At 35.2% G+C, this 23,496-nt stretch overlaps 4 protein-coding genes across 5 annotated transcripts in view; 2 read left to right on the plus strand and 2 right to left on the minus strand.

Annotated features, from left to right (window-relative positions):
- ggcta (gamma-glutamylcyclotransferase a) overlaps positions 1-7,368 on the plus strand; it is a 439,956-nt gene extending 432,588 nt beyond the window's left edge. Inside the window, exons 1-4 of one of the 2 annotated variants that reach the window (XM_055220731.2) lie at positions 2,763-3,439; positions 4,659-4,804; positions 5,022-5,154; positions 6,180-7,368. In XM_055220731.2, the coding sequence (XP_055076706.2) occupies positions 3,332-3,439; positions 4,659-4,804; positions 5,022-5,154; positions 6,180-6,302 (510 nt within the window). In that variant the 5' untranslated portion in view covers positions 2,763-3,331 and the 3' untranslated portion in view covers positions 6,303-7,368. Of the gene's footprint in view, positions 1-2,762; positions 3,440-4,658; positions 4,805-5,021; positions 5,155-6,179 lie in introns of those variants that run through there. The other variant, XM_073858622.1, reaches the window with a different exon arrangement.
- snrpd1 (small nuclear ribonucleoprotein D1 polypeptide) lies at positions 300-2,618 on the plus strand. The gene is made up of 4 exons (XM_055220733.2): positions 300-457; positions 919-995; positions 1,634-1,825; positions 2,305-2,618. Exons 1-4 carry the CDS (start codon positions 444-446, stop codon positions 2,379-2,381), a joined length of 360 nt encoding a protein of 119 aa, XP_055076708.1. The 5' UTR covers positions 300-443; the 3' UTR covers positions 2,382-2,618.
- A 9-nt stretch (positions 7,369-7,377) lies between the features above and the next one.
- On the minus strand, positions 7,378-15,797 carry znrf2a (zinc and ring finger 2a). Its single transcript, XM_055220730.2, has 5 exons — positions 15,374-15,797; positions 11,981-12,079; positions 9,974-10,079; positions 9,812-9,889; positions 7,378-9,533 (listed from the first exon to the last, which is right to left on the minus strand). The coding sequence occupies exons 1-4, from the start codon at positions 15,639-15,641 to the stop codon at positions 9,832-9,834; spliced, it is 531 nt and encodes a 176-aa protein (XP_055076705.2). The 5' UTR covers positions 15,642-15,797; the 3' UTR covers positions 7,378-9,533; positions 9,812-9,831.
- A 162-nt stretch (positions 15,798-15,959) lies between these two features.
- mturn (maturin, neural progenitor differentiation regulator homolog (Xenopus)) lies at positions 15,960-22,764 on the minus strand. The gene is made up of 3 exons (XM_055220732.2): positions 22,344-22,764; positions 19,061-19,183; positions 15,960-18,923 (listed from the first exon to the last, which is right to left on the minus strand). The coding sequence occupies exons 1-3, from the start codon at positions 22,512-22,514 to the stop codon at positions 18,816-18,818; spliced, it is 402 nt and encodes a 133-aa protein (XP_055076707.1). The 5' UTR covers positions 22,515-22,764; the 3' UTR covers positions 15,960-18,815.
- Between the last annotated feature and the right edge of the window lie 732 nt (positions 22,765-23,496).

The following is a 23,496-nucleotide window of genomic DNA, read 5'->3' on the forward strand; positions in this document are numbered from 1 at the left end:
TTTTCCCATTTACAAGTTAACAAAGGAAAATTAATATTTTCTCCGTGTTGTGCTGTGCTTGTAATTGTGCAATACAAGCACTGTAAAGTTTGGCTACTAACTAAATAATTTTATTGTCAGTGGTGTAGATATTTATATTGATATCTATATTGTAAATATTTTTCAAAACAGTATTGATGGCTTTTAAACGTTTTAAATTGATTAGAACTCTAAAATATTAAATATAATATAATATGACAAATGTTTATTTTCATTATACAAATGTTAGTGAGTTTTATTTTGCAGCGGCAACCATCGCTTACCGAAAACCAGTTTTGCTTCCGGTTACGCGCCGGAAGTGATTCCCTGCATCGATTTAGTAGCCTCCGACGCTTTTCTGTCGTTTCGCGCTACAATTTTTTCTCTTTTTGGTGGAGGATTTAATCTCAGAATCCACTGCCAGCATGAAACTCGTCAGGTAAAACGTTTTAAATATATTGTTAATCTCATATTATCACTTTTCACGTGAAGAAATGTTATAGGATTTAATAGATGGAGTTAGATTGTATGTAGCTGTTGGTTAGCTGCTAACTGCAGCAGGCGGGAATGAATGAATGAATAAGAGAGTAAATGCGTTTACGAATAAGTTTATTTTCTACTTATGCTTAATAGCAATTGTGCCTTTAGTTAGCCGTATATGGGTTAGTTTATTAATGTATGTATTTGAAACGTAAGTTTGTAACTGATAGGCCCTAAAAGAAACGACTGCAACAACAGACAAAACACTACTTCTATAAACAACAAGCTTTCTACTACAAAACATTTCCTATGTGTTCAGTTAGGAGCAGGTTGCATTGTATTCAGTCTTATATATCGTATGCTTAAATATATTGCAGATTGTGAAGTTTTGATTAAATTGTTTTCATTGTGATTCTACAGGTTTTTGATGAAACTGAGCCATGAAACAGTGACTATTGAACTGAAGAATGGCACACAGGTTCACGGCACAATTACAGGTAATGTTGCCTTTCAATGCATTTAATGAATTTAAATTTATGTTTTACTCTGTACTGTAGTATCTTAGTGAAACGTACCACAGTTTACATTGAATGCTGCTAGGGCTGTCACAATGATTAAGTAATCGTCTCATCGCAATTGTTTGACCTCATCGCAATGATTTCAGATCACCGCAATGATTGCAGATCTCTTTAAAAAACACAAGGGGGAGCTGCAGTGCCTGTATAAACGAGACAATATCAGATTACTTATTAAAGCAACACCACAGAGGTTTTTTTAAAGTCTTAAGTGTTGCTTTAATATGCTTAACACATATTTAAATTTAGTGCCAGATAAGCCTTGCAAAAGATTTAATTAAAATAACCACAATAATTTGCGAAAATTAATTCATAAACAAAAAAATTATGAGAAGTAAATATCAAAGCAATAAAACAGGCAATTAATCGTCATAATCATCAAAATGTATTAACCGATTAACCGTCAGCCAAATTTCATAATCGTGACAGCCTTAAATGCTGCTCTAGTGCAAGTAATCTTGAGGACTTAAAACACGTACTGGCTTTAGTGTATTTCTTAACTTGTACTTGGTTAAAGTTGATGGATGACTATAAATATGTGTGATTCATCTAAACAACAGGTGTGGATGTCAGTATGAATACTCACCTCAAAGCTGTGAAGATGACCCTTAAAAACAGAGAACCCACCCAGCTGGAGTCACTCAGTATCCGTGGCAACAACATCCGCTATTTTATCCTGCCTGACAGTCTTCCTCTGGACACGCTGCTGGTTGACATCGAACCCAAAGTCAAGTCAAAGAAGAGAGAGGCTGGTGAGTGTTGTTATGTTTGATTGGACCCACTACTGTTTGATCATGCTGAAAGAAAGGGGAGGATGTGTTTGTCGGAGTTCAGTACTACTAAAGACCATACAGGGCTCCAGACTGCCCCCAATTGGTCGCATTTTGCCACCAAATTTTACATCCAGTCGCACATGTGCAACCAGTAAATTTGACCTTTTTTGTGATGTGACACTGAATTTGAAACAGCACATTGTACTTTCTGCATCTGTCATTAAAGTATTTAATACAGTATTTGGTTAGCATGTTGATTTTTGGTGTGTGCCCCTAAATTTTCTGGTTGTGCTCCTAGTGAAAAAAGTTAGTCTGGAGCCCTGCCATATTGTTGATGAGAACATTTGTCTAAATAACCAACATAGTTTGTAGTTAGCATGTTTAATGTAGTTTAGGCTTGAGACAATTCCAGATTATTTTTTATCAAATTAATTGTATTTATCCAATTTTTTCTACAGTGGCTGGTCGTGGCAGAGGAAGAGGTAGAGGACGTGGCAGAGGAAGAGGACGTGGCAGGGGTGGGCCGAGGAGATGAATCTCAAGCCACTGTACATTTTTGCATTTTGTACAGCATTTTTTGTTTTTCGTTTTGTTCATCCTTTAGAAAATATTTTGTGATTCTGATTTGCCTTCATTTTGTACATTAAAATGGTCTTCTTTTGAAAACTGTTTTGTGTGTTATGTTTAAAAGTGTTGACTGTTTGTATCACACACAAAAGGCAGAGCTGTTTCTGCAGATGTATTTCCTATTAATAAATTTCTGATTCAGATATCCAGTTGTTTGCTGAGGGCTATTCCATGTTTAAAAGCTAATGGTCACGGTTGAGAACTGAGAACGGTATAATCAATTTCAGTTCTGCAAAAATTAAAATGAAATGTTTTCTTACACTGATTTGGTTTGTCTAGAAAATTGCTTTATAATTGTTTTCAAACATCCTTATCTTGAAGTCATAGCATAGTAAAACTAGTGTTATTTTGTTTTTAAATAAAGAGTAATTATCTAACATAAATTAACACTACAGTAGCTTTGCATATAATGTTCCCATCCTTTGACATTACCTTGGTTTTGCTGCCAATGGCGTTTTGTTATTTGGGGGTCTTTTATTTTGAAATGGTTAAGTCAAACAGGAAGTCTTTAAACCAAACCGGTTCTTTTGGACGCGTTAGTTTTGTGTATACATTTTAAAATTGCTGTTTATTAATATATTTTCACTAAGTGTCACATTTTCTGTTTTTCTATCGCTGGTGTGACGTCATCGCCATGTCTTCCTTCTCTGGTCAGTTACTGGAGTGGGTGGTAGTACTCATTCGTTTCTGACAAACAGATTAGTAACCATTGACTTCATTGAAAGAGACGAGGGAGACAACGAGAAAGTCACTAGTGATCTGAGCGAGACGTCAGTCAGCGCTAGAGATTTCTGACATAAAATTGTATGAAAACGTTTCTTTGTTTACATATAGATTCAGGTAAATAGTGTTTTTAAAATGTCGAGGGGCTGCTTTATGTATTTTGCTTATGGTAGCAATTTATTGAAAGAGAGACTCCAGCTGAAAAACCCGTCAGCTGTGTTTAACAGCATCGGCAAAATTAAGGTAAACAAATTCATTCTTTTATTAAGCCTACTACATTTAAACAATAAAGATTACAAAATTACATTGCTCTTAATCTCCTTTATATAAGTGCAGTGACTGTAAAATTGCTGTAAATGTTACTTTGTTAAAAATAAATTATTAGACTGTTTCAACGACATACAATATTATATTATTATTATTAAATTATCATTACTAATATGTTTGTATGGTGAGTTTTTGTTAATCTTCACTCTTTACGATCAGAGTCAATTTATTTCTTAATTTTTTAACAAATGCCTTTAACGAATTACCATAAAACATGGCATGGCTGTTTATTTTAAATAATTTACTATTGTATTTTTTAAGTATAAAGTACATTTTTTTTAAGTATAAGTAGTTTTTTTTGTTTTTTTAGTTTTTTTAAGTATACTATTGTATTGTATTGTATTGTATTGTATAGTACAGTGTTTATTATTACTATTATAAATTATATTATTATTATTATTATTATTATTACTAACAATACGTTTGTAAGGTGAAGGGTGATTTTTGTTAACCTTCACTCTTTAGGCTCAGAATATTTTTTTTTTCATTTTTAAACAACTGCCTTTAATGAATTACTGTGAACTATAGCATATAATTTACTATGGTATTTTTTAAAGAATGCTGTAGTACATTTGTTTTTTAAAGGATACAATTTTTTAGTAGTATAGTTGTTTTTTTACTATTTTTACTTTTTAAAGTATACTAGTATATTGTATATTATAGTACAATGTTTATGATTGCATTATAATATAATTATAATGCATATTATAACTAATAATATGTTTCTAAGGTAAAGAATGATTTTTGTTAAGCTCACTTTATTTCTTTTTTTTAAATGCCTTTAATGAATAATGAATTGAATTTAATGTAAACTATGGCATGACTTCTTATTTACTATGGCATTTTTGAAAGTATACTATAGTATATTGGAGTAAAATGTAAATAAATGAATGGTATATACATTGCAGTTCCTGTATCATGGTACAGTCGTGTAAGAGACATGAATCTAAACTGTTACTGTTAATGTAATCAATGCCATAAGTGCCTTGAAAATACTGTTTTATTTTTAGACATTTACCAGGGTATTATTTAAAGTACAATGAAGTAAGACGTAAATACCATGATACATGAATGTTGCATGACTGTAGCATGGTAAAGACATGGTACAAGTTGTAAGAGAGATGTATCTGTTCAGGACTACAGGTTGAACTTTGGGCTTCCGGCTGACATTACAAACTGTGCCTGGCACGGTGGAGTGGCCACCATACAGGAGTGTGATGGAGAGGAGGTTTGGGGAATCGTGTGGACGTTAGATCATGAAAACCTGTCCACTTTAGACCAGTAAGATCACCTGTTCCTACGATGCCTATGTTTGTCTTGTGTTTGTGATCGGTGTTGTGCATTGTACACTAGTACTGATAGGCCTACAGTGCTACTTACATTTGGTTTAAGTTTTGGACATTTCTCAAAAATATTTTTTCCAAAACATACTGTGTAAAAAAGGACACGAATGTCCTAAACATTGTGAGATGTATTATGAATCTTACATGTGTTTCAGACAGGAACTGGTAAAAGAGGGAGTGTACAGCCCATTAGAGGTGAAAGTGGAAAGAGACGAGGGACCGATTCTCTGCCGGACATATAAGATGAACAATTTTAGACATTGTGAACCTTCACCACAGTATAAAAAGGTAAATTTACCACCCACCGTTAGCCCTAAACAGAACAAGGTGTACACAAGTACATTATTGTTTAACTTTTTTGAAAGTTAAAGGAGTTGCATGACATTGCTAAAAAGAACATTATTTTGTCTGTTTGGTGTATTGCAATGTCTTTTTGCAGGTTAAGGTTTAAAAAACACATTATTTTACACATACCATACATTATTGTTGCCTCTCTGTGCCTCGCATTTCTGAAAGTTGAAACCAGCTATCAAGTGCATTGGGATTGACCGAATACCTCAAGCAAAGTGCTGTCAAAAGATTATTTGGATACAAAATAAAAGTTTGTGTTTGCATAATATATCTGTGTGTAATTATTATGTCTAATATATATATATATATATATATATATATATATATATACGCACATACATTTAAGAACACTTTTATTTATGTATATTTCCTTATAAATACATATAAGATAAGATATCTTAAAATATAAATACATATTTATATAGATGTAAATGTTTCTTAAATACAGTACATGCATTTGTATGTATTTATGTATCCAAAATAATTACACACAGTGCACAAATATACGCAAAATCAGACTTTTATTTTGTATGCAATTAATCGCGATTAATCTTTTGACAGCCCAACTCAAGCATGTGACAGAAATGTTACGCCCCTTACCATATTTGGAATATCAGCTCTCAAAGCACAGCGTCTCCACCACATGGCGGTGGCAGCAACAATACTACAAAAAATTAAAATGAGTGCTGTAGATATGTGGGGGTTTGTTTAAATGAGGTGTTTTAGGAAAATGTGAATGAGCCTTCATTCTCTTTGGATTTAAGATTGATGTGATTAAGTCTTTAATATCCACGAACGGATTTTAAAACTGTAAAGACAAAGGAAAACATGAAATCGCATCATATGACCCCTTTAATACGTTTACATATATGCATGTTCGCTGTGGTGCACAACAGCTGTCCACTTACAAAACAGTCCCGAATTCATCTGAATGTCTATTTCTGGTCTCATTTTATGTGTAGGTTGTGTGTTCGGGGGCACAACAGAACGGCCTGCCTCAAAACTACATACAGAAGCTTCTGGCACTGAAGACAAATGACTACAGCGGCCCTTCAGTATTAGATCAGATTACCATCGAGAAATGACCTGCAGGAGACACCAGTGGGATGCTGTGGTGCTCTTATTTGTTACAATATTCCAACAAATCTCCACGATATTTGTGTCTAAAAAAATTCTCACCAGTGATAACCAAGTAAATTATAAAGTAAATTAATTAACTTTTGTCTTTACTCACTCATCTTATATTGTCAATCTATGATATTTGGCAACAGTTTCATAAATGGGTAACACTTTCCAAAAAAGGTTCAATTTGCTAACATTATTTAACTTAGCTTTAAAGGTGCAGTGTGTAAATTTTAGCGGCATCTAGTGGTGAGGTTGTGAATTGCAACCAATGGCTCAGTCCACTGCTCACCCCTCGCTTTTGAAACGCATACGCCAGTCGCCACCGGACAAACATTTCATCGCCATAGACAACTTAGTAAAAAAAGTTTGTCCTTTAAGGGCTTCTGTAGAAACATGGTGGCACAAAATGGCGACTTCTGTGTGGGGACCCTCGGTATGTAGATAAAACGTCTCATTCTAAGGTAATAAAAGCATAACGGTTTATAAAGAAAGGTCTTTATACACCCCTAATCATATAGTTTTGTATATTATTTTGCATTTCTGTCAATAGATCCTTCAAAAAATTACACACTGCACCTTTAAATCAGCAACAGCCTAAATTATCATTAGGAACAAACTGGGAAAAAATCAACCAACAACATTTATCTTAATTTCAATATTTACTAATATTTTTTTAAATAAAAAGATGTACATTGGTATTAAATAACATTAAGAAAGACTGATAAATGCTGTAACATTATTGCTCACTGATTGTCCATTTAAGATAATGCATTCAAATATGATATGTATAATCTGTGATTATTTGTGATAAAGTTTTGTATGAGTCCACCTAAAGTGCAACAAATTGATCTTTAATGTTAAAACCAATTAAATCATGCTGATAATACAGCCAGATGTTGTATTAAATCATTATAAACTTTATTGTTATAATGTGTCGTCATTTCATTTTAAACAAAGTTTCTTTGCATCCAACCCTCATTCATGATTGTCTTTATGTTGACCAACAAAGAAAGTAAATAAAGTTACAGGCACAAATCTCGTCATCTCTTTACTCTCATATAAATGCAATGCATGTTATCAGAAGACTAGTGATCAGTTGCATAACTGCTTAGACTAGTCTTACAAGTTAGTCATCTATTTTTCTTCAACACTGATTATAACTTTTTGAGACGGTTACATCAAAATGTAGACTGGTCTACTTTTAATCCAAAAAAGTACAAGTAATTAGCCCTAAGTATATACTAGTTGGTCTCACTAGTGTTAGTGATTTTTTTATGCAACCGGACACAAGACTTTGCAGAAAAAGCTGTTATATACATAATAAAGAAAACAGAATACAAGAGCAATGTTTATGATAATGTAATGTTCATATCATCCAGATGATTCTGCTGTGTTTGTACAGGTAGGCAAGAGAAAGTGTTTAAAGATTAATGGGCAGTTTCACAGACAGGCTTTTAAGGACTAATCCAGGACAAGGCCTGAGTTATATTAGGACATTTTAATCCAAACCTTACAAATAAATGATACTGGTGTGCATCTCTTGAGACAAAACATTGCATTAATATATGAAGAGTTTCGTTGCAAAACGAGATAAATCCATTTTTTTAAATTTTTGTCAAAACATGTTTATTAGTATGTTATCATGTTGTTATTTTGTTTTATGGTGCTACTTAGCTGTATTTTTTAAGTTATAAAGGTTTAAATCAAAACAAACCAACTGCAGTTGAATTGATATTAATTGGAATGCACAACCAAAAAACAAGATTTCTGAACAATTAAAAAAAACGGTGGTTATCTTGTTTTGCAACGAAACTCTTCATATGTTAAGATATGCCAGTGCAAGGTGTTTTTAAATTAAGGCATCTTGAAACATTCATTTTAATCTGGGACTAGGATAAGCCCTGTCCGGGAAACTTTCCCAAAGTGTCTAATGTAGCTTTAGATAGTGCCCGGAATAGTCTGATCATCCAGGCACAAACCATTAAAGCAACACTAAAGAGTTTTTGCTCTTTGCTCCCCCTACAGGTTGGAAGCGGAATTGTCCATTAACACTGTCGTAAATAATTTAGCCTACTGCAGCAAAGCTGGCTCTGATTGGATTGTAGGTCTGCCGTAAAGCAAGTTTTTGTAGTTTTCACTCAAACTACAGGACCGCGACCCGACGGTTGGAAACTTCTTTAGTGCGGTTTTGGCCGATAGAGGGCTGCAAAGCGAATGTGAAAGTGCCGTTCACCCTGTTTCGAGTGGATGAACAACAAACTTTTTTGGAAACATTATTTTAAGGTAAAAAAAACTCTTTAGTGTTGCTTTAAAAGATACTAGAGATGTTTTAGAAAAATTTGCTGTTGCACAGTTTTTAAAGCAAAAAAATAAAAACATTAAAATTTTCACGTTTACAGGTTCTATACATAGCAGCACATTAGACAAAGAGCACTTGTGAGATATCTTCAAAATCTATAAGATATAACTTCAAACCCTCACAAATACTCATCGCCTTTGACTAAAGCACAGGCCTCAATCCTGAGATTTTCTCAAGTAAAAAAAAAAAGTATACATATAAACAAATTTCTCAAGATCATAATCCCCTATATTCACATCATTGCGCTGGTGCATATATACAGCTAAAAAGTCATCCTTGGGTAGAAAGCATTATATACCCCATTTTATCAAACATAAAAGTTGCATGTTAAGTAGTTATACTACAGACCAGGGGTCTCATTTATAAAGCGTCTGTACGCATAAAACGGGACTGGAAACGTGCGTACGCCAGTTCCCATGCAAAGGTTGTGATCTATAAAAAAAGAAACTTGACGGGAGAATGGGCTCGCAGATGATTCATGTACGCACACTTGCAGGTGATCTGTGATTTAGAAAGGGATCCTTGCTTTATTTTATAAGTCTTAATATTTTTTGGCTTTTGTGCGTACGTAGACTTTTAGTAAGGATCCTACGCACAGTTTTATAAATTAGATCCCTGGCCTCCAGAGATAATCATGGATACATTTGACAACTGAAGTAACATTTACCAGCCTTCAGGTCTGCAAACACAACTATGAAGTATATAAGCTTTCATTTAGATTTGACAGCAGGGTCCATGCAGGTCTCGGATGGTGATGGAGTCATTGTTTAGTCTCAATGCTCCTGATGCAGAGAGGTGCTTTTCTGCAGGTATTGAAGGCAGGGTCCCTTTACTGAAAATACAGTTAAAGAGTAATATTATGTATACTGCAATAAAAGTATCAAATGCACAACCCCGTTTAAAATTATTAGTTCCAAACGACTCCGAGCCAGATCCGCACCGGAGCTGCTGACTTCGGTTTGTATCTGGCGCGGATCCGGCCTGGAGTTGTTTGCAATGTATATTCTGCTTTCCTGTCTGTTAAACAAATTACTTATCGATTACTCATCATAAATTTATATTTTTGTGTTACTTCTTGCACAGCTCAGTGAGTATTGAGTGATGCCTGACCTTTTCTAATCTATCCTGAGTTAATCAGTAGGATGTTCTGGACACGACCTGTTGATCTCGAACCATTCATCGATACACCTGTAAGAGCAGATGAAGACATGAGTTTCACAGCCAGAGAAAAAATTGTGTTTCATGATTGTAATTAATAACCGTCTCTCGTACTCTTTGTGATAGATGCAGAGGCAGGGCAGGCGTGCGATTGTGTCACCCTGAACCATGTCATCCAGGCATATCGAACATTCACCACGGTCCTGGGACAAAACGTCCTCTACAGAAAGCCAAAACATCAGTAAATAGTATTATGAAAGATTATGAGTAGGCTTAATATTGTAAATGTGTTTAGTAATATCAACATTGAGTGATGCAAATGTGCAGATTGCCTTTCTTTGTACAGTGAACAGACACCCAAGTTTATGCAGAACTGTCATGTCCTCGAGTCCCAACAGATTATTAAAGGTGCCAAAGAATGCCTTGAAATAATTACATTGTTCTCTGATGTCTACATAGAAGGTTTGTGGCTTTAACAAGTGCAAAAATTATACAGAGATGGTGTACAACCCTAGGATTTGCCTTTATAATGAAATGGTCAATTATTACCTTATTTGAAAGGATATCATAAATAACAATGTTGAGCTCTGCTCTGATTGGCTGTTTCTCAGAGCAGCTCCTTCAGTAGCTCTGTGTGTGTGTGTGTGTGTGTGTGTGTGTGTGTGTGTGTGTGAACAGTCTGTATCAGATGAAGATACAGAATTTGAGAAATAATCAGTTTTGAGTTTGGAGATTGTTAATTGACGTTTCTGAGTGGTAAGTTTGTGTTTTTTTCAGTATGGATCAGCAAAACGTAACTGTAACGTCAATAGTAGAACTTTAGCCTAAACACTAACTCGGCAGTCTCAACTTTGTTTTTAGCATTGCAACAACATTGTAATTAATTTAATGTTTAATTTAATGTTGGGGTGTACATCTCGTCCTTAAAGTCAGTCTGTGTTATGTTGAGATTGGCCTGTTTTTTCCACAGTCTTTTGCATGCACGTGGTTTACATAAGAAGAAGGAAACAATTGTGTTTGAGGCTCATGATATATCATTACCATGTACAGAACTCTTATTATTAATTTATGCTTAAATAAATACAGTTTTACATTCTACGGCACCTTTAAGAAAATGTCTGACCGTTTATGTTTTTAAAAATTATTTGATCAAATGTTTGTTAAGTCACATGAAAATACTTTAAAGGGAAAATAAATAAAAATATTATAAAGGTTGTGTGTAACCAAAAAAATTGTGTGTAACAAAAAAGTGAATGGTGCCCCAGATCTATTAAAGGAAAACACCACTGTTTTTTTTTTATTTAACTATGTTCTTACCTCAACTTAGGCAAATTAATACATACCTATCTTTAATCAATGCGTGCACTTTAATCTTTGTATAGCACCTCATGAATGTGTTAGCATTTATCCTAGCCCCATTCATTCCTATGGCTCCAAACAGGGATGAATTTAGAATCCACCAAACACTTCCATGTTTTCCCTATTTAAAGACTGTTACATGAGTAGTTACACCAGTAAGTATGGTGGCACAAAATAAAACTTTTGTTTGGAGCCATAAGAATGAATGGTGCTAGGCTAAATGCTAACACATTCACAAGGCGCTGTACAAAGATTAAAAGTGCATTGAAAAAGATAGGTATGCATTAATTCATCTAAGTTGAGGAAAGAACATAGTACAATATTGAAAAACTGTGGTGTTTTCCTTTAACATTTTTTCAAAATATTTACTAGGGATGTAACGATTAATCGTGTGCCCCATTAAATGTCGGAATTCGATTCTGAATCACAAGGCTGCGATTCTTTGTTTCATGCACAGCTTGTGCGTGTACTACAGCATTATTATCATGAAAATACCGGAAACAATTTGAAGAACAGCGATATAAATATTCCTGTAGACATTTCCTGGAATAGCGTTTGTAATACTATTTCTGTGGCATAAAAGGAATTTTCTGCAGGAGAGCGCCCCCTGACTTTGGGATGTGCCGGGATTTCACCGTAATTCATTCAAATTCATTCATTGAGAAAACGCGCTTTTGTTAATCGTTACACCCCTAATATTTACATGATGAAAGAATTTTCATTTTTTGATAAACTATCCCTTTAATTAAAGGTTTGTCTTACCGTTATAATTGAGTCTGGGTTTGGAGAAACACATTTGCAAATGAATGTCTATTTCATCAGAGCACACAAACTTCATGCAAGCAGGACAATGAAATCCAGCTGAAACACACAGAGCAGACAAAATTCACTCAAAATCAACCTAGTATGAAATGATTTGGGTCAAGTTAAGAGTACCATCTGTTGGGTTCCTCTGTGAATTATAAAATGACAAGTCTATAAAAACCACACATCTCTGTTCTCCTGGATAGCAACAGTGAGTTTATCACATCCTGGTATTCCTGGTTATCTGAGTCAAACTATGAACAATACCTCATTCTTGTAATTCAGTATCTTGAACATTTAAATGAATATAAACCCTGTGATAGACTGGCCATATATACAGGGTGTATGTTATAACTCATATTTCAATGTGTCAATGTTAATCTCTCTCACACACACATAACTGCACCAGTTATCAGCGTTTCTCTGTCCTGACCAAATATTAACAGGAAGTAAGAAACAGGTTAGCTGTGTGGGTCGGTAACGTCTGGGAAAATTATCTCGAGACTAGTTACTGACACAACCATAGACTACAGTTAGTTCATTTATATAACAGACACTGTGTTTGTTTGTTTGTGAGTGTAGTCAGGAGGAGGAGTTTTCTGATATAACACTTACAGATGGGGTTAAAGGTCAAAGATCACAGTCATCTAAACAAATACATTGTGCAGTGTGTGTTTACATAAAACAGTGACCTTGCATTCATTTCTTAGGCAACAACTGTTTATTATTTTCAAAAAGATGAAAGAGTTTAACACATCTGTCAATATTATGTTGTTTGTGAATAACTTCAGTCTGTTTCTTGCATACTAAAGCTAAAAATCAAATACCGGCCGACACAAAACAGGAACTACAGGGACTGTGACTCAGACATAGATCATTAACACATACAATAAATTTCAAGGAATGAAAAGTAGTAAAGAGATTAAAGTGGAAATTTCCAAGTGCTCCTGTGTTTGATTTACGATTAGCAAGATTTCTTTTCAAACATCCGGAAAAATTAAGTTACCATAATCTCTAATCAAATCATTTCTGCAAACTTTCCCAGCCAGAAATATTTAACGTTTGATGTTTATTACCAGTCAAAGGTCACACAAACACTGTAATGTCTGACCTTGAAGAACACAGTAACTATTTCTCTTTCAGTCAAATCTTTTATAAGAATCGGTTCCAGAAATAATCCAAATATGATTCAGTCTCATTCAACCTCTTTAAGGAAAAGTTTTATTTTCTCTTTTGTCATCAGGCTGTCTGTGTTACCATAACAGATCCACAACAAAACCTTCAACAATCACTACAGAGAAGAGGACTGCTCCAGATTAGGGCTGCACGGCATTGACAAAAAATGTTGTATGATAATAATGCTTTAAGTTTGTAAAATCTTTAACTTGTTAAAAATATTTAAAAACTAAAAATGATATAACAAACATACGTTTCTGATTATCTTTCACGCATCAAAACACACAAGCAATCATTTTCTTTTTGCTAAAACTTTGGATATACGTGGGTGATTCTCACGAAACCATTGAAACACCACGGCACTAATGATTTTAGCTTTAAAATGTGTAATATAGTAACATTAAAAAGCATCAGAATTAACACAATACTGTGTTCTACCTTGCACAATGTGTGATTTCAACATAAGACTTTATAATTGTAAATTTTATCTCATTTTCTGCTGAAATTCTCATTACCGCAATGTGTCCGGCTGTGTTTGAACATGCGTTATGTTGTAATTTAATCAAATTAACGCAAAAATATTATGAAAAAAAATAAATGGATGTTTTGCTAGACTACTTTAGATGAGAGAAAAAATATTTACTGAATATTCATGTATAATAATAATGAAGAAAAATTAGGAAAATGATGTGTCCATGCCTGATGTTCTCATCCTCCGCAACACTTTTTGATAAGCACACATACAGAATTTTAATAAAGTTTGATTTTGAGTGACCAAGCACATGGACCAGTTACTTCAAGATGGCTACCAGGTAAGATCATTTTTTTTACAGTTAATTTGAAATATTGTCTTGTCAGAATGCTTACACGACATTTTGATTATCATTACAGCAACAGATGCTTATTAAATGTTAATTTAATTAATAGAAGCATAATACTTTTTTTTAAATGCATGTGCAGAATCTCCAAATTATGTTCTTTCAGGTTTGTCATGTCATTTTGAAAATATGTCAGTGTTGATGTTTTCTGACTGTTGCGGTAATGAGATTTTTTAGGACTAATTTTTTAAATTATGTTACAAAAAGTGTTAAATGATAAGTAAAAGTTTTTAAATTAATGTTCCCATTTACTCCAGACTTTGTTTTTCAATGTCTGGTGGGAAAAAAAGTAAATTTAAGCAATTTTTACATTTTCATGCTTGACATTTTTAAAACCAAGTTTTTGTGAGAATTACCCACGTAACCTTTTTAAGTGTTAAAATTAATGTGTTACGGCAAACTATTGCGATATGCACATCTGCAAGGTTTCAACGACTTCGGTATATCGTGCACCCCTAGATCCTTTCATGCATACCAGCTTTTACTTTTATCAAATTTCTTGGTTTAATACAGTATTAATAATCAACTCACATTCAAACCTTGTTTCAAAATTTAACACAGTTAGCCTACTTACAGTGTTCCTGTGTAGCTCAATGTGAGAGCAACGCAAAAGGCCATGGGTTCAAACAGGAAAAACAATGTACTGCACTGTAAGTCGCTTCGGATAAAAGCTTCTGTCAAATGAATACATGTAAATGTACTAAGCTGCATTAAATAATAAATATTATACTGTACATACATCTTGAGATTAATAATCATATGATAAGCTCAGAAACCTTAACTATAGTATCAATGAATTTATAATGTGGTCATAAATAAGTAAGAAATAATTGAAGACTGGCCGTTGAATTATTCCAAAATAATGCACACCCAAGGTGGCAATGTGTGCATTATTTTATAATGACCACATGGAGTCAATTATTCAGCTTATACCACAACTACCATTGCTTTGGTTGTTAAGATATTTGACAGGTCAGGTGTGCGTTTATAGAAAAATAATGCATACCTGTTGAACATTTTAACCAATCAGAATAAAGCATTCAACATCCCCGTGGTATAAGATCAAATAAAGTATGAGATTAGAAAGTTACACAAAACTATTTTGCCATGACCTTGATTACAGTAAGCACATGTAATAACAGGGTAATTAACCTACAAAATATGTGATAATGCATTGCCCACGTGACCATGTGATGATAAAGTTAGAAAATGTGGTCAATGAGCTATGGTCACTGACCATTGGTTAGTATTATTTGGGCATATTTCATTATTATTCTGCGCTCGCGCGTTGTCTTACCGGCCAGCAGGTGAGGTGACAGGTGTGCAGGTAAAGATCCGATCAGAAGTTCTCTCTGTCCGTCTGTCTCAGATCTCCGGCCCCCGCTCGGTATCATGCTGCTCTGGATAAATGACTCGGATCTGTCTGATGAATACCGGATCTCTCCAGTCGGACCTCCCGCGTAATAGCGCAGAACCGTAGCCCGACCGGACCCGGTGGCCGCATCCGAGCTGGAGTAACTCCTGACCCGAACCCCCGCGGCTGGACTGCTCTGTTTGAGTCCCATCAGTCTTTAAAACACTTATTCAAAACTACTATTTCTATTCTATTCAAGCAAAATATTGCCGAAAAACGATTTAAAACGAAAATATCTGATTTAAACTTTAGTCTCACACACTTCTGGTAGCTTGTGTAACTCCACTGACACGCACTTACACAGCTGAAAGCTTATTGGTGTGTGTGTGTGTGTGTGTGTGTGGTCGAAAACCAGGGATTGACATGGTGACGTCACTCGTGCCGACGCAGACGCGCAGCAGTGACGCGCACAGGTGATATTACCTGGACAATCATTATATTATGATTACACATGAGAAATACACAGTGCTGTTATGAGGTTCAAATTTAATTTTTAGGTTTACAGTACATGCTGATCCAAACAGGTTTTACTTTACAGATTAATCTTTAATGACTTTAGACAACAGGCTGTTTAATATTCATCTAAACAATTACTTTTTAATAAGCACAGATTTTAACATTCTTCTTGGAAATAAAATATTTGGTTAAAAGGTCGTCCACAAATCGTTTTACATACACAAATAAATAAATGAATAAATAAATATTTTAGCTATATGCAAAACTTACACGGTTAAGCCAAAAAGTTTTTACTTTTTAGTGTCAAATTATTACCCACAAACTAAATAAATAAATAAACGAAATAGAAATGAAACACAAGTCCAGCACAAAGTTTACATAACTGAGTTACATAGAGACAATCAGGAGCTTTAATCTCAGTAACACACAGATGTAACATCATCTCTACGCTCGAGCGTATGCAGGAAGACACCACTGAAGCAAAAGAGCACATTCATATACTGTATAACCTGTTCTGTCACTGCTTCTCATGTCATGATCATAATCCAAACCTTCCCATCAGGTCACATGACCATCACTTAGGCGTCACCTACATGCTTAAGATAATTCGCACATGCCATATAAACCATTCAACAATAACACCTTACAAGCCTTTACATTCTGGAACATTGTGAACTACAGCCGCCTTATCAAATCAAAGCTCCGGTTAGAAGGGTTTTACAACCTGATGTCGTAAAACAGCCATAAAGAAAACCATCTAAAAAAACATACAGTGTCATTTTTGGAAACTACATCTTAGGAACCATATAATGATTCCTGATGAGGAATTGTCTTCTTTAAATCGATCCAATCTTTGTCTAGTTAACCTCTCAGCTGACAGAATCACCACTCAAATTAACATATAAAGCACAATCAATGATGTGTCGAATTAAAAACACAATGAATAAAGACAAAAGACTGATCAAGACTGAATGAAAGCGCTCTCACCCAGCACAAAACACAACAACAAAATCAGCTCTATCACAAACCACACAAAGACTTTACCTTCTCATCTCTTGATTCAATCTAAATACACTTCCCAGCAAGCAATAGCTTAGTCTAGATCAGTGGTTCCCAATCTTTTTCAGCGTGCGGCCCCCCTTGTGTACAGTGCATTCCTTCGCGGCCCCCCCAAAGAAAATTTGTGACAAAAAACTGTTCTAAAACTCAACATTTTAAGTAAAAAAATTAAATTAAATTATACAAAAAAGTAGTGCTTTTGGTTAGTAGCCTATTTTTTAGGTTTAATTACACAGAATTCATGATAAATTAATGTATTTCATAAAATGTCATAAAACTGGGGCCCCCCTGGCACCATCTCGTGGCCCCCCTGGGGGCCCCGGCCCCCAGTTTGAAAACCACTGGTCTAGATTAACCTCATATAGACCGGCTATAAGTGACCCATAGCCAAAATAAAATTACATTTGGTTAAATTATGTTTTTGCTAAAATACCTTGCTGTACCAAGCTGTTATTTTATTTCATCCATTTTTGGGCTATGGTTAGAAGTCACTGACAGCTCAAATTTTGCCCTTACAAAAATTAACCATGTTTTTTGTGGTAAAAGTGTAGTAACCATGTTTTTTTGGTGTATTGATTACTATCAGCAAAACCATGGTTTTACTACAGTAACCATAGTGTCAAAAAACATGGATTGTCAAAACCATGGTCATTTTGTGGTAACCATGGTTTTACTACAGTAACAATGGTTTATTGGTTTTAACTGGTTAATTTTCATAAGGGTGCTTAGACATCTGGACTGTGTTTGGACGGCTAGATGTCTTTTAAACGCAAAATTGCTTGCTGGGTTTGTATGCACGATTTTTGGTTACATATCAGACATTTTGGATCGACTTAAATATTTATATATATGAGCACAATCTCATTAAAGAGATCTGGGGTTATTCATTAACACATAATAGTCAACATAAAATCAAGAATTTACCCTATTCAATTTCTTAATGCACGTTTTTAATTTATAAGCACATGCACTTCCGTTTAAATAATTGTTTTTTATAATCAAAATATGATACTAAATGCCTTTTTTTCCAGATGAAATCACAAAGTCACCTTATTTTTACAACTCCTCCCTCAACCATCTATCATCTAGCAAACGACATTACATCATCCAATGAATTACTAATGGATAAATCAACGTCCGACTCACATAAGAAAATATCCCGTTTCATTTTAAAATGTCAAATTACATCTGTCACTTCAACCAAGAACTTTGAGTACTACACAATAGTATGACTTTCTAAGTATACGCTATGTATACTGTGCACGCTATGGATGGAACACCATAATAATGAGATCGACTTGACTTTACACTAAAATATGAACTGAAGTAATACCAGTTGACATTTTCTCTTTTCGTTTTTCATTAAACTGCCAAACAATGTCACCTGCTTTTCATCTCTTAAAAGATAGGCTACTGTAACCGGACATCCCTCACTAAATAAACATGCAACATGATGCTGACGAGTTGATAGCACGGCGTTTGAAACGTGTATCGCTGCATAATACACACCACACACTATTTCTTAATAGTGGTCGTCAGTATTCAGCGTGTACTGCACTTCCATTCTAAACATCTGCTACCATGTGATGTCACTTCCTGTCACGTCTGGAATGAGATTTTTTTGGTTAAATATGACAGGAGAACTAAGAGTTAAAAAGCGAAACGATCCTTTGGGTTAAGATTATAGTGAAGGAAAAGCTATCCGGATATTAAAGGGTGAGATGATGCAGTCGGCGTGTTTAAGAAGAGTCAGGTGAGTAGGGATTGATTCCGAGATTGTGGCCCAAGCGTGGAGTCTCTCTAATGGGCATTATTGCTGGCTCACACCCATCTGCTGGTGGTCTGGCTCTTGTTCTTCCTCTACATCTGCATGATACTGATCGAACGTGTCGTCATCGATATCTGGAAGACCCAGGAGCTGCAGAACAGATCAGAGTCTTTCATTATTTACATCAAGGTACTGAAATGTACCATTTACCATCCATATTGCATGGATAAAAAACATGTTAATGTAAGGTACATGTGTTGTGTGTGTGTGTGTGAGGAGGAACATACAGGTCTGAAGGATCTGAAGACTTTGTCCAGCACCTCCAGCAGTGTCTTTTTACCACAGGAGGAGATGTAGTCCTGTGCCAGCTGTAGGAACGGCAGACAGTCTTCACTTTCGCTCCACACGTGCTGAACACACAAACACACAATTCATTTACACACTTTATACCAACAGCAGCTTCACAGATCTCTAAATATTTATTTTACATCTAAATGGTTAGAAATTACATAAAAATAAGTCAGGAGTAAATATTGAGCAGATTAAACGAGAATACAGACATCTAAAAGTGCATTAACAAAGTAGAAAACTTATCTGCACAGACCCTCTTATATGAAAGATAATCAAATAGGGGTAGTTTCCCGGACAGGGATTAGCTTAAGCCAGGACTAGGCCTTAGTTACAGGGTTCCCACACCTTAGTTAACTTTAAATTTCAAAGACTTCGCATTTGCAATACCCTCAAATTCAAGGACTAAATGTGGGGACACATTTCAAGTGAGAGCAAAGTTACAAGATACATTGTTACAGTTCCCTTTCGAGGGAACTCGAGCTGCATCACTGCGGTGACACTTTGGGGACGCCTCCAGGGGTAAGTGTGTCTGAATGTGTATATCAAATTCAACCAATGGTAAGGCTTAATGACAAAGATAGGGTGACGCGGGAGCCAGGAAGTATATCGCTATCTGAAATATTGCCAAAGATGGTGTTACAGGGACGCATAAGTATGGCAAGGGAGACACAGCGTCTGGTTCCCTTCTCAGGGAACAACAGTTACATACTTAACCCGAGACATTTTTAAGTGTCAAACACAAAATATGCAAAAAAAGTTTTTTGTATTAATCAAGATTCGCATACAGAAGATATAAGCATTTAAAAAGTCTAGAATTTTTATGATATTATCCTAAACTACACAGGGAATAATATGGATTTTTTCCAGAAAACTTCTTAAATAAAATAGATTCAAGCACTTTCAATGACCTGTATCTATGTACGTATATTTTCAAAAACTTTCCAGCGCCTTGAATTATTTCCCCTGATTCACAAACTTTCAAAGATTTCAACTAGTTTTAACAAACATGCCTTACTAAAAACATAACTTGTGTGCATTTTGAGGCACTGATGTATTTTAAGATATGTCAGTGAAAGTTGTTTTCAGTTTACACAGCTCTTACATTTATTTTAGTCTAGATCTTTCATAATCCCTGTCTGGGAGATAATGTTTAGGTCAAATATATTAACACAAAAAATGTCTGATTTCTGATATTTTACTTTGATTACTTCATTTATAGTAAAAGAACGACTCAAAGTTTGCTTCAAACAGAAAATCTGTGACACAGAGACTCTTTGTCCTGCTATATTTATCCGAGCGAGAGCGACTGTTGTTCAGCAGATGCCCCAAATAATCTTCTCCTCCCACACCTATTCAATTCAGTCCACATGTTTAATGTGAGAAGAGAATACACAATCCTACGATATGTTTACATGTTGTGTTACATATTACAGGATGGGGGCGAATACCAATCGGATGTGATCCCTTCTATGCCCTATTCCCTTTGAAAACCAAAACATTTAATGTAAAAACTAGAGAGTTGTACAATTGTGTCTGATTAAAATACACTTGACAGAGTAATGAAAAAATGTCATTTCTCTTTTTTCGAAGCAATTGTTTATGTAACATCCCCTTCTGGAAGTGCTCTCCGGATGGGGAAATATCCCGTTTTGAACACAGCCAAAGTAAAGTGTTCATTAGCAGAAGCAAATGCGTTTTATTTGATTTGGGGTTTTATTGATTTACAGTTTTAAGCAGTTATAAATCACAACAATATTGTGCATGTGCTACATCCTGTAAACAAACTTGTGTCTTTTTTGTGACTTGGTTCAAGTCAATTCAACGTACTATATTAAGTTTTGAATTGATATGTTGACATAACTCATAAAAACATGTTGAAATTGTTAAAATTAAGTTAAAGTAACATAAAAATTGATTTTGATTTGATAAAAATGCTGCGTTTTGTTTTTTTACAGTGCATGCATGTTTCCCTCATCTAAAATAGAAAACATGATTATATAATGCATTCCTAAGAATTTATATTGCAAACGTCATCCATAACACTGGAATTCCTCAATAGCATACCTGACTAACAAAAGCAAATAGCAAATCAGGGTTTTGCAGGGCAGTGACTGTAAACTAAAAGTTTCTAAACTGTAGAACAAGCCTTTGAAGAACACACCAACATCTCTTGTTTCAACAAGAAAATACATCAAGACAAAAGAAAAGTGCATTCATTGGGCCTTTAAGACTGAAGATGGCAGATTGTGATGTTCTGAGATAAAGATGCTGATCAGGTGTTTCTATAAAGAGTCTCTATAGCCGGATCCATCCATCCATCAGTGATTGACAATCAGGTAAAGTACAATCTGTGCTATGATGAAACGTTTATTTATGCAGTAGTGAAAGAAAAAAACACTGCACACCAAATCAGAAGAGCGGACAGCAATCTCTCTATTTTTTACTATTTCTTTATTTAATTTTTTTATGTAAATGTAAGCATGTGATGAATTTAAAATGTTAAGTTTTGCTGTAGCTCAGTGCTCATTTTTTTCATTGTGGTCTCGGATCTTTGGATTCCCCTGTACTGTAATAAAATCTCTTTCACCACGTCCCCGCTCAACCTGATATTGAGACGGGAGAATAACTGGATCTCTGTCCTGCTGAGACATCTCCTGAGAGGCTCTTGTACAGAATGATGGTCCGATTATGTGCGAGGTGATGTAGGGATACATCGATCAGGGATTTATGGGGCGGAGCGACACTTTTGTGGTTCATTCACACCTGTAAACCCAAACTGACGTGCACAAATCAGCTCTCCTTTTTCATAACTATGCAGTTGATAGCATCTGTGCAGAAGATATAATTATACACATTACATGCTAACATGCCTTAGGTCATATGCATCTGTTTATAGTGTGTTTATAGGTGTCTTATAAAATACTGCAGTCAGACAATGAGAACCAGTGACATCATTAGCTTAAAGACAAAAACAAACAAGCAAACAGTCATGTAGGCCTACTGTGATGGTACCATTGATGGTAGCAAATTATATTAGGCTACATGAAAGCGTATAATTAACATTTATTAAGTATATTAATACTGTGGTATTACCATAATGATAGTGACTAAAACCATGCAAAGCAAAATTAATATTCACAATAGGCCTATTACACAGACACGCGCACACACACCGCTCCCCCTCCCCCCGTTCATCTTACTCGATTATGTCATACTTACAAAATTCTCGGTTCCACCGGTAAGATTGTCCGGGCAGAGCACGTAGAACGATATACCGGGCTCGGCGTAGAAGTCCAGTCGTCTTTCGTCCACGTCCTCGGCGAAGATCAGGTCGAACGGGTTTCCCGAGCACCATTTCTCCGCGGTGTCCACGAGCTGCTTGAACTCCATCCTTTCAGAGGGATGCAGCGCACCTGCGCGCCGCCGCTGATGATGCTGCTGCTGCTGGTCCTGATGCTGAGCACTAGCGCTGCGTCGTCATGGTGATTACCGATGATTATCTTTCTAAAGTGATATCACTGTCTCATAACGGTGTGTTTTTGAGCTTTTGAGAACTGGACCTAAAGGACCGGACCCGGTTCAGATTTCTTGTGCGGAGAACAACGCCTGTCGTCCAGCAAGATGACGTCACATGACAACACATGCGCCGAGCAGCGTCATTAAGGGGCCGTCTCTAAAAAGACACTCACGTCTCCGTCTTCACAAAGAAATGTTTATTAGTTATTCATCAATCTAACGTCATATTTCAACACTTGTGCTAAATAATGTAAATAAGTGTGTCAATGACAATAACAAAAACTCTACAGATTCACTTTAATATAACAGAAACGTGTGTATATGTGTGTGTTTGAAATGTAGTTGCGTACTTCCACTAGATGGCGCCATCAGACTTATGTAAGTCTTTTTAACTTTGCCTATTGTTGGCAAGTGGAAATGTATTGCACCAAAACCTGATGTTTGGCATTTATCTGTACAAATGAAATGTTTAGGGTCACTAAACATTTTAGAGAAATATATTCATCAACATTGTAGAATGACATTTATGCATTTGGCACACGTATTTATCCAAAATCACTTAAATTATACATTTAGTATCAGTACACTTTAAAAAATATTATTTTCAACCCAGTGTTGAATCAAAAAGAGACGATACCAACCCACTGTGTTGTATGGTGGGTTGATTCAACCCAAAATGCTGGGATCTTCAGAATTAAAGGATTAGACAACTTAATTTTCTTTAAAACAAAATCCAGATAATTTACTCACTCCCATGTCATCCAAAATGTTTATGTCTTTCTTTGTTCAGTCGAGAAGAAATTATGTTTTTTTAGAAAAAAACATTGCATGATTTTTCTCATTTTAATAGACTTTA

The sequence above is a fragment of the Misgurnus anguillicaudatus genome, chromosome 20 (genome assembly GCF_027580225.2).
Source record: "Misgurnus anguillicaudatus chromosome 20, ASM2758022v2, whole genome shotgun sequence".
NCBI lineage: Eukaryota > Metazoa > Chordata > Actinopteri > Cypriniformes > Cobitidae > Misgurnus > Misgurnus anguillicaudatus.

Excerpts from the sequence above, each read along its gene's own strand:
- snrpd1 (XM_055220733.2), top strand. Across the intron at positions 996-1,633 it reads GGTTCACGGCACAATTACAG|GTGTGGATGTCAGTATGAAT; the intron begins GTAATGTTGCCT and ends TCTAAACAACAG. Across the intron at positions 1,826-2,304 it reads GTCAAAGAAGAGAGAGGCTG|TGGCTGGTCGTGGCAGAGGA; the intron begins GTGAGTGTTGTT and ends TTTTTTCTACAG.
- znrf2a (XM_055220730.2), bottom strand. The coding sequence starts at position 15,641 with ATGGGACTCAAACAGAGCAGTCCAGCCGCGGGGGTTCGGGTCAGGAGT. Across the intron at positions 10,080-11,980 it reads ACCCAGACTCAATTATAACG|AGGACGTTTTGTCCCAGGAC; the intron begins GTAAGACAAACC and ends GGCTTTCTGTAG. Across the intron at positions 9,890-9,973 it reads CTCTGCATCTATCACAAAGA|GTGTATCGATGAATGGTTCG; the intron begins GTACGAGAGACG and ends CTGCTCTTACAG.
- mturn (XM_055220732.2), bottom strand. The coding sequence starts at position 22,514 with ATGGAGTTCAAGCAGCTCGTGGACACCGCGGAGAAATGGTGCTCGGGA. Across the intron at positions 19,184-22,343 it reads CCGGTGGAACCGAGAATTTT|CACGTGTGGAGCGAAAGTGA; the intron begins GTAAGTATGACA and ends TTGTGTGTTCAG. Across the intron at positions 18,924-19,060 it reads TCTTCAGATCCTTCAGACCT|CTCCTGGGTCTTCCAGATAT; the intron begins GTATGTTCCTCC and ends TCTGTTCTGCAG.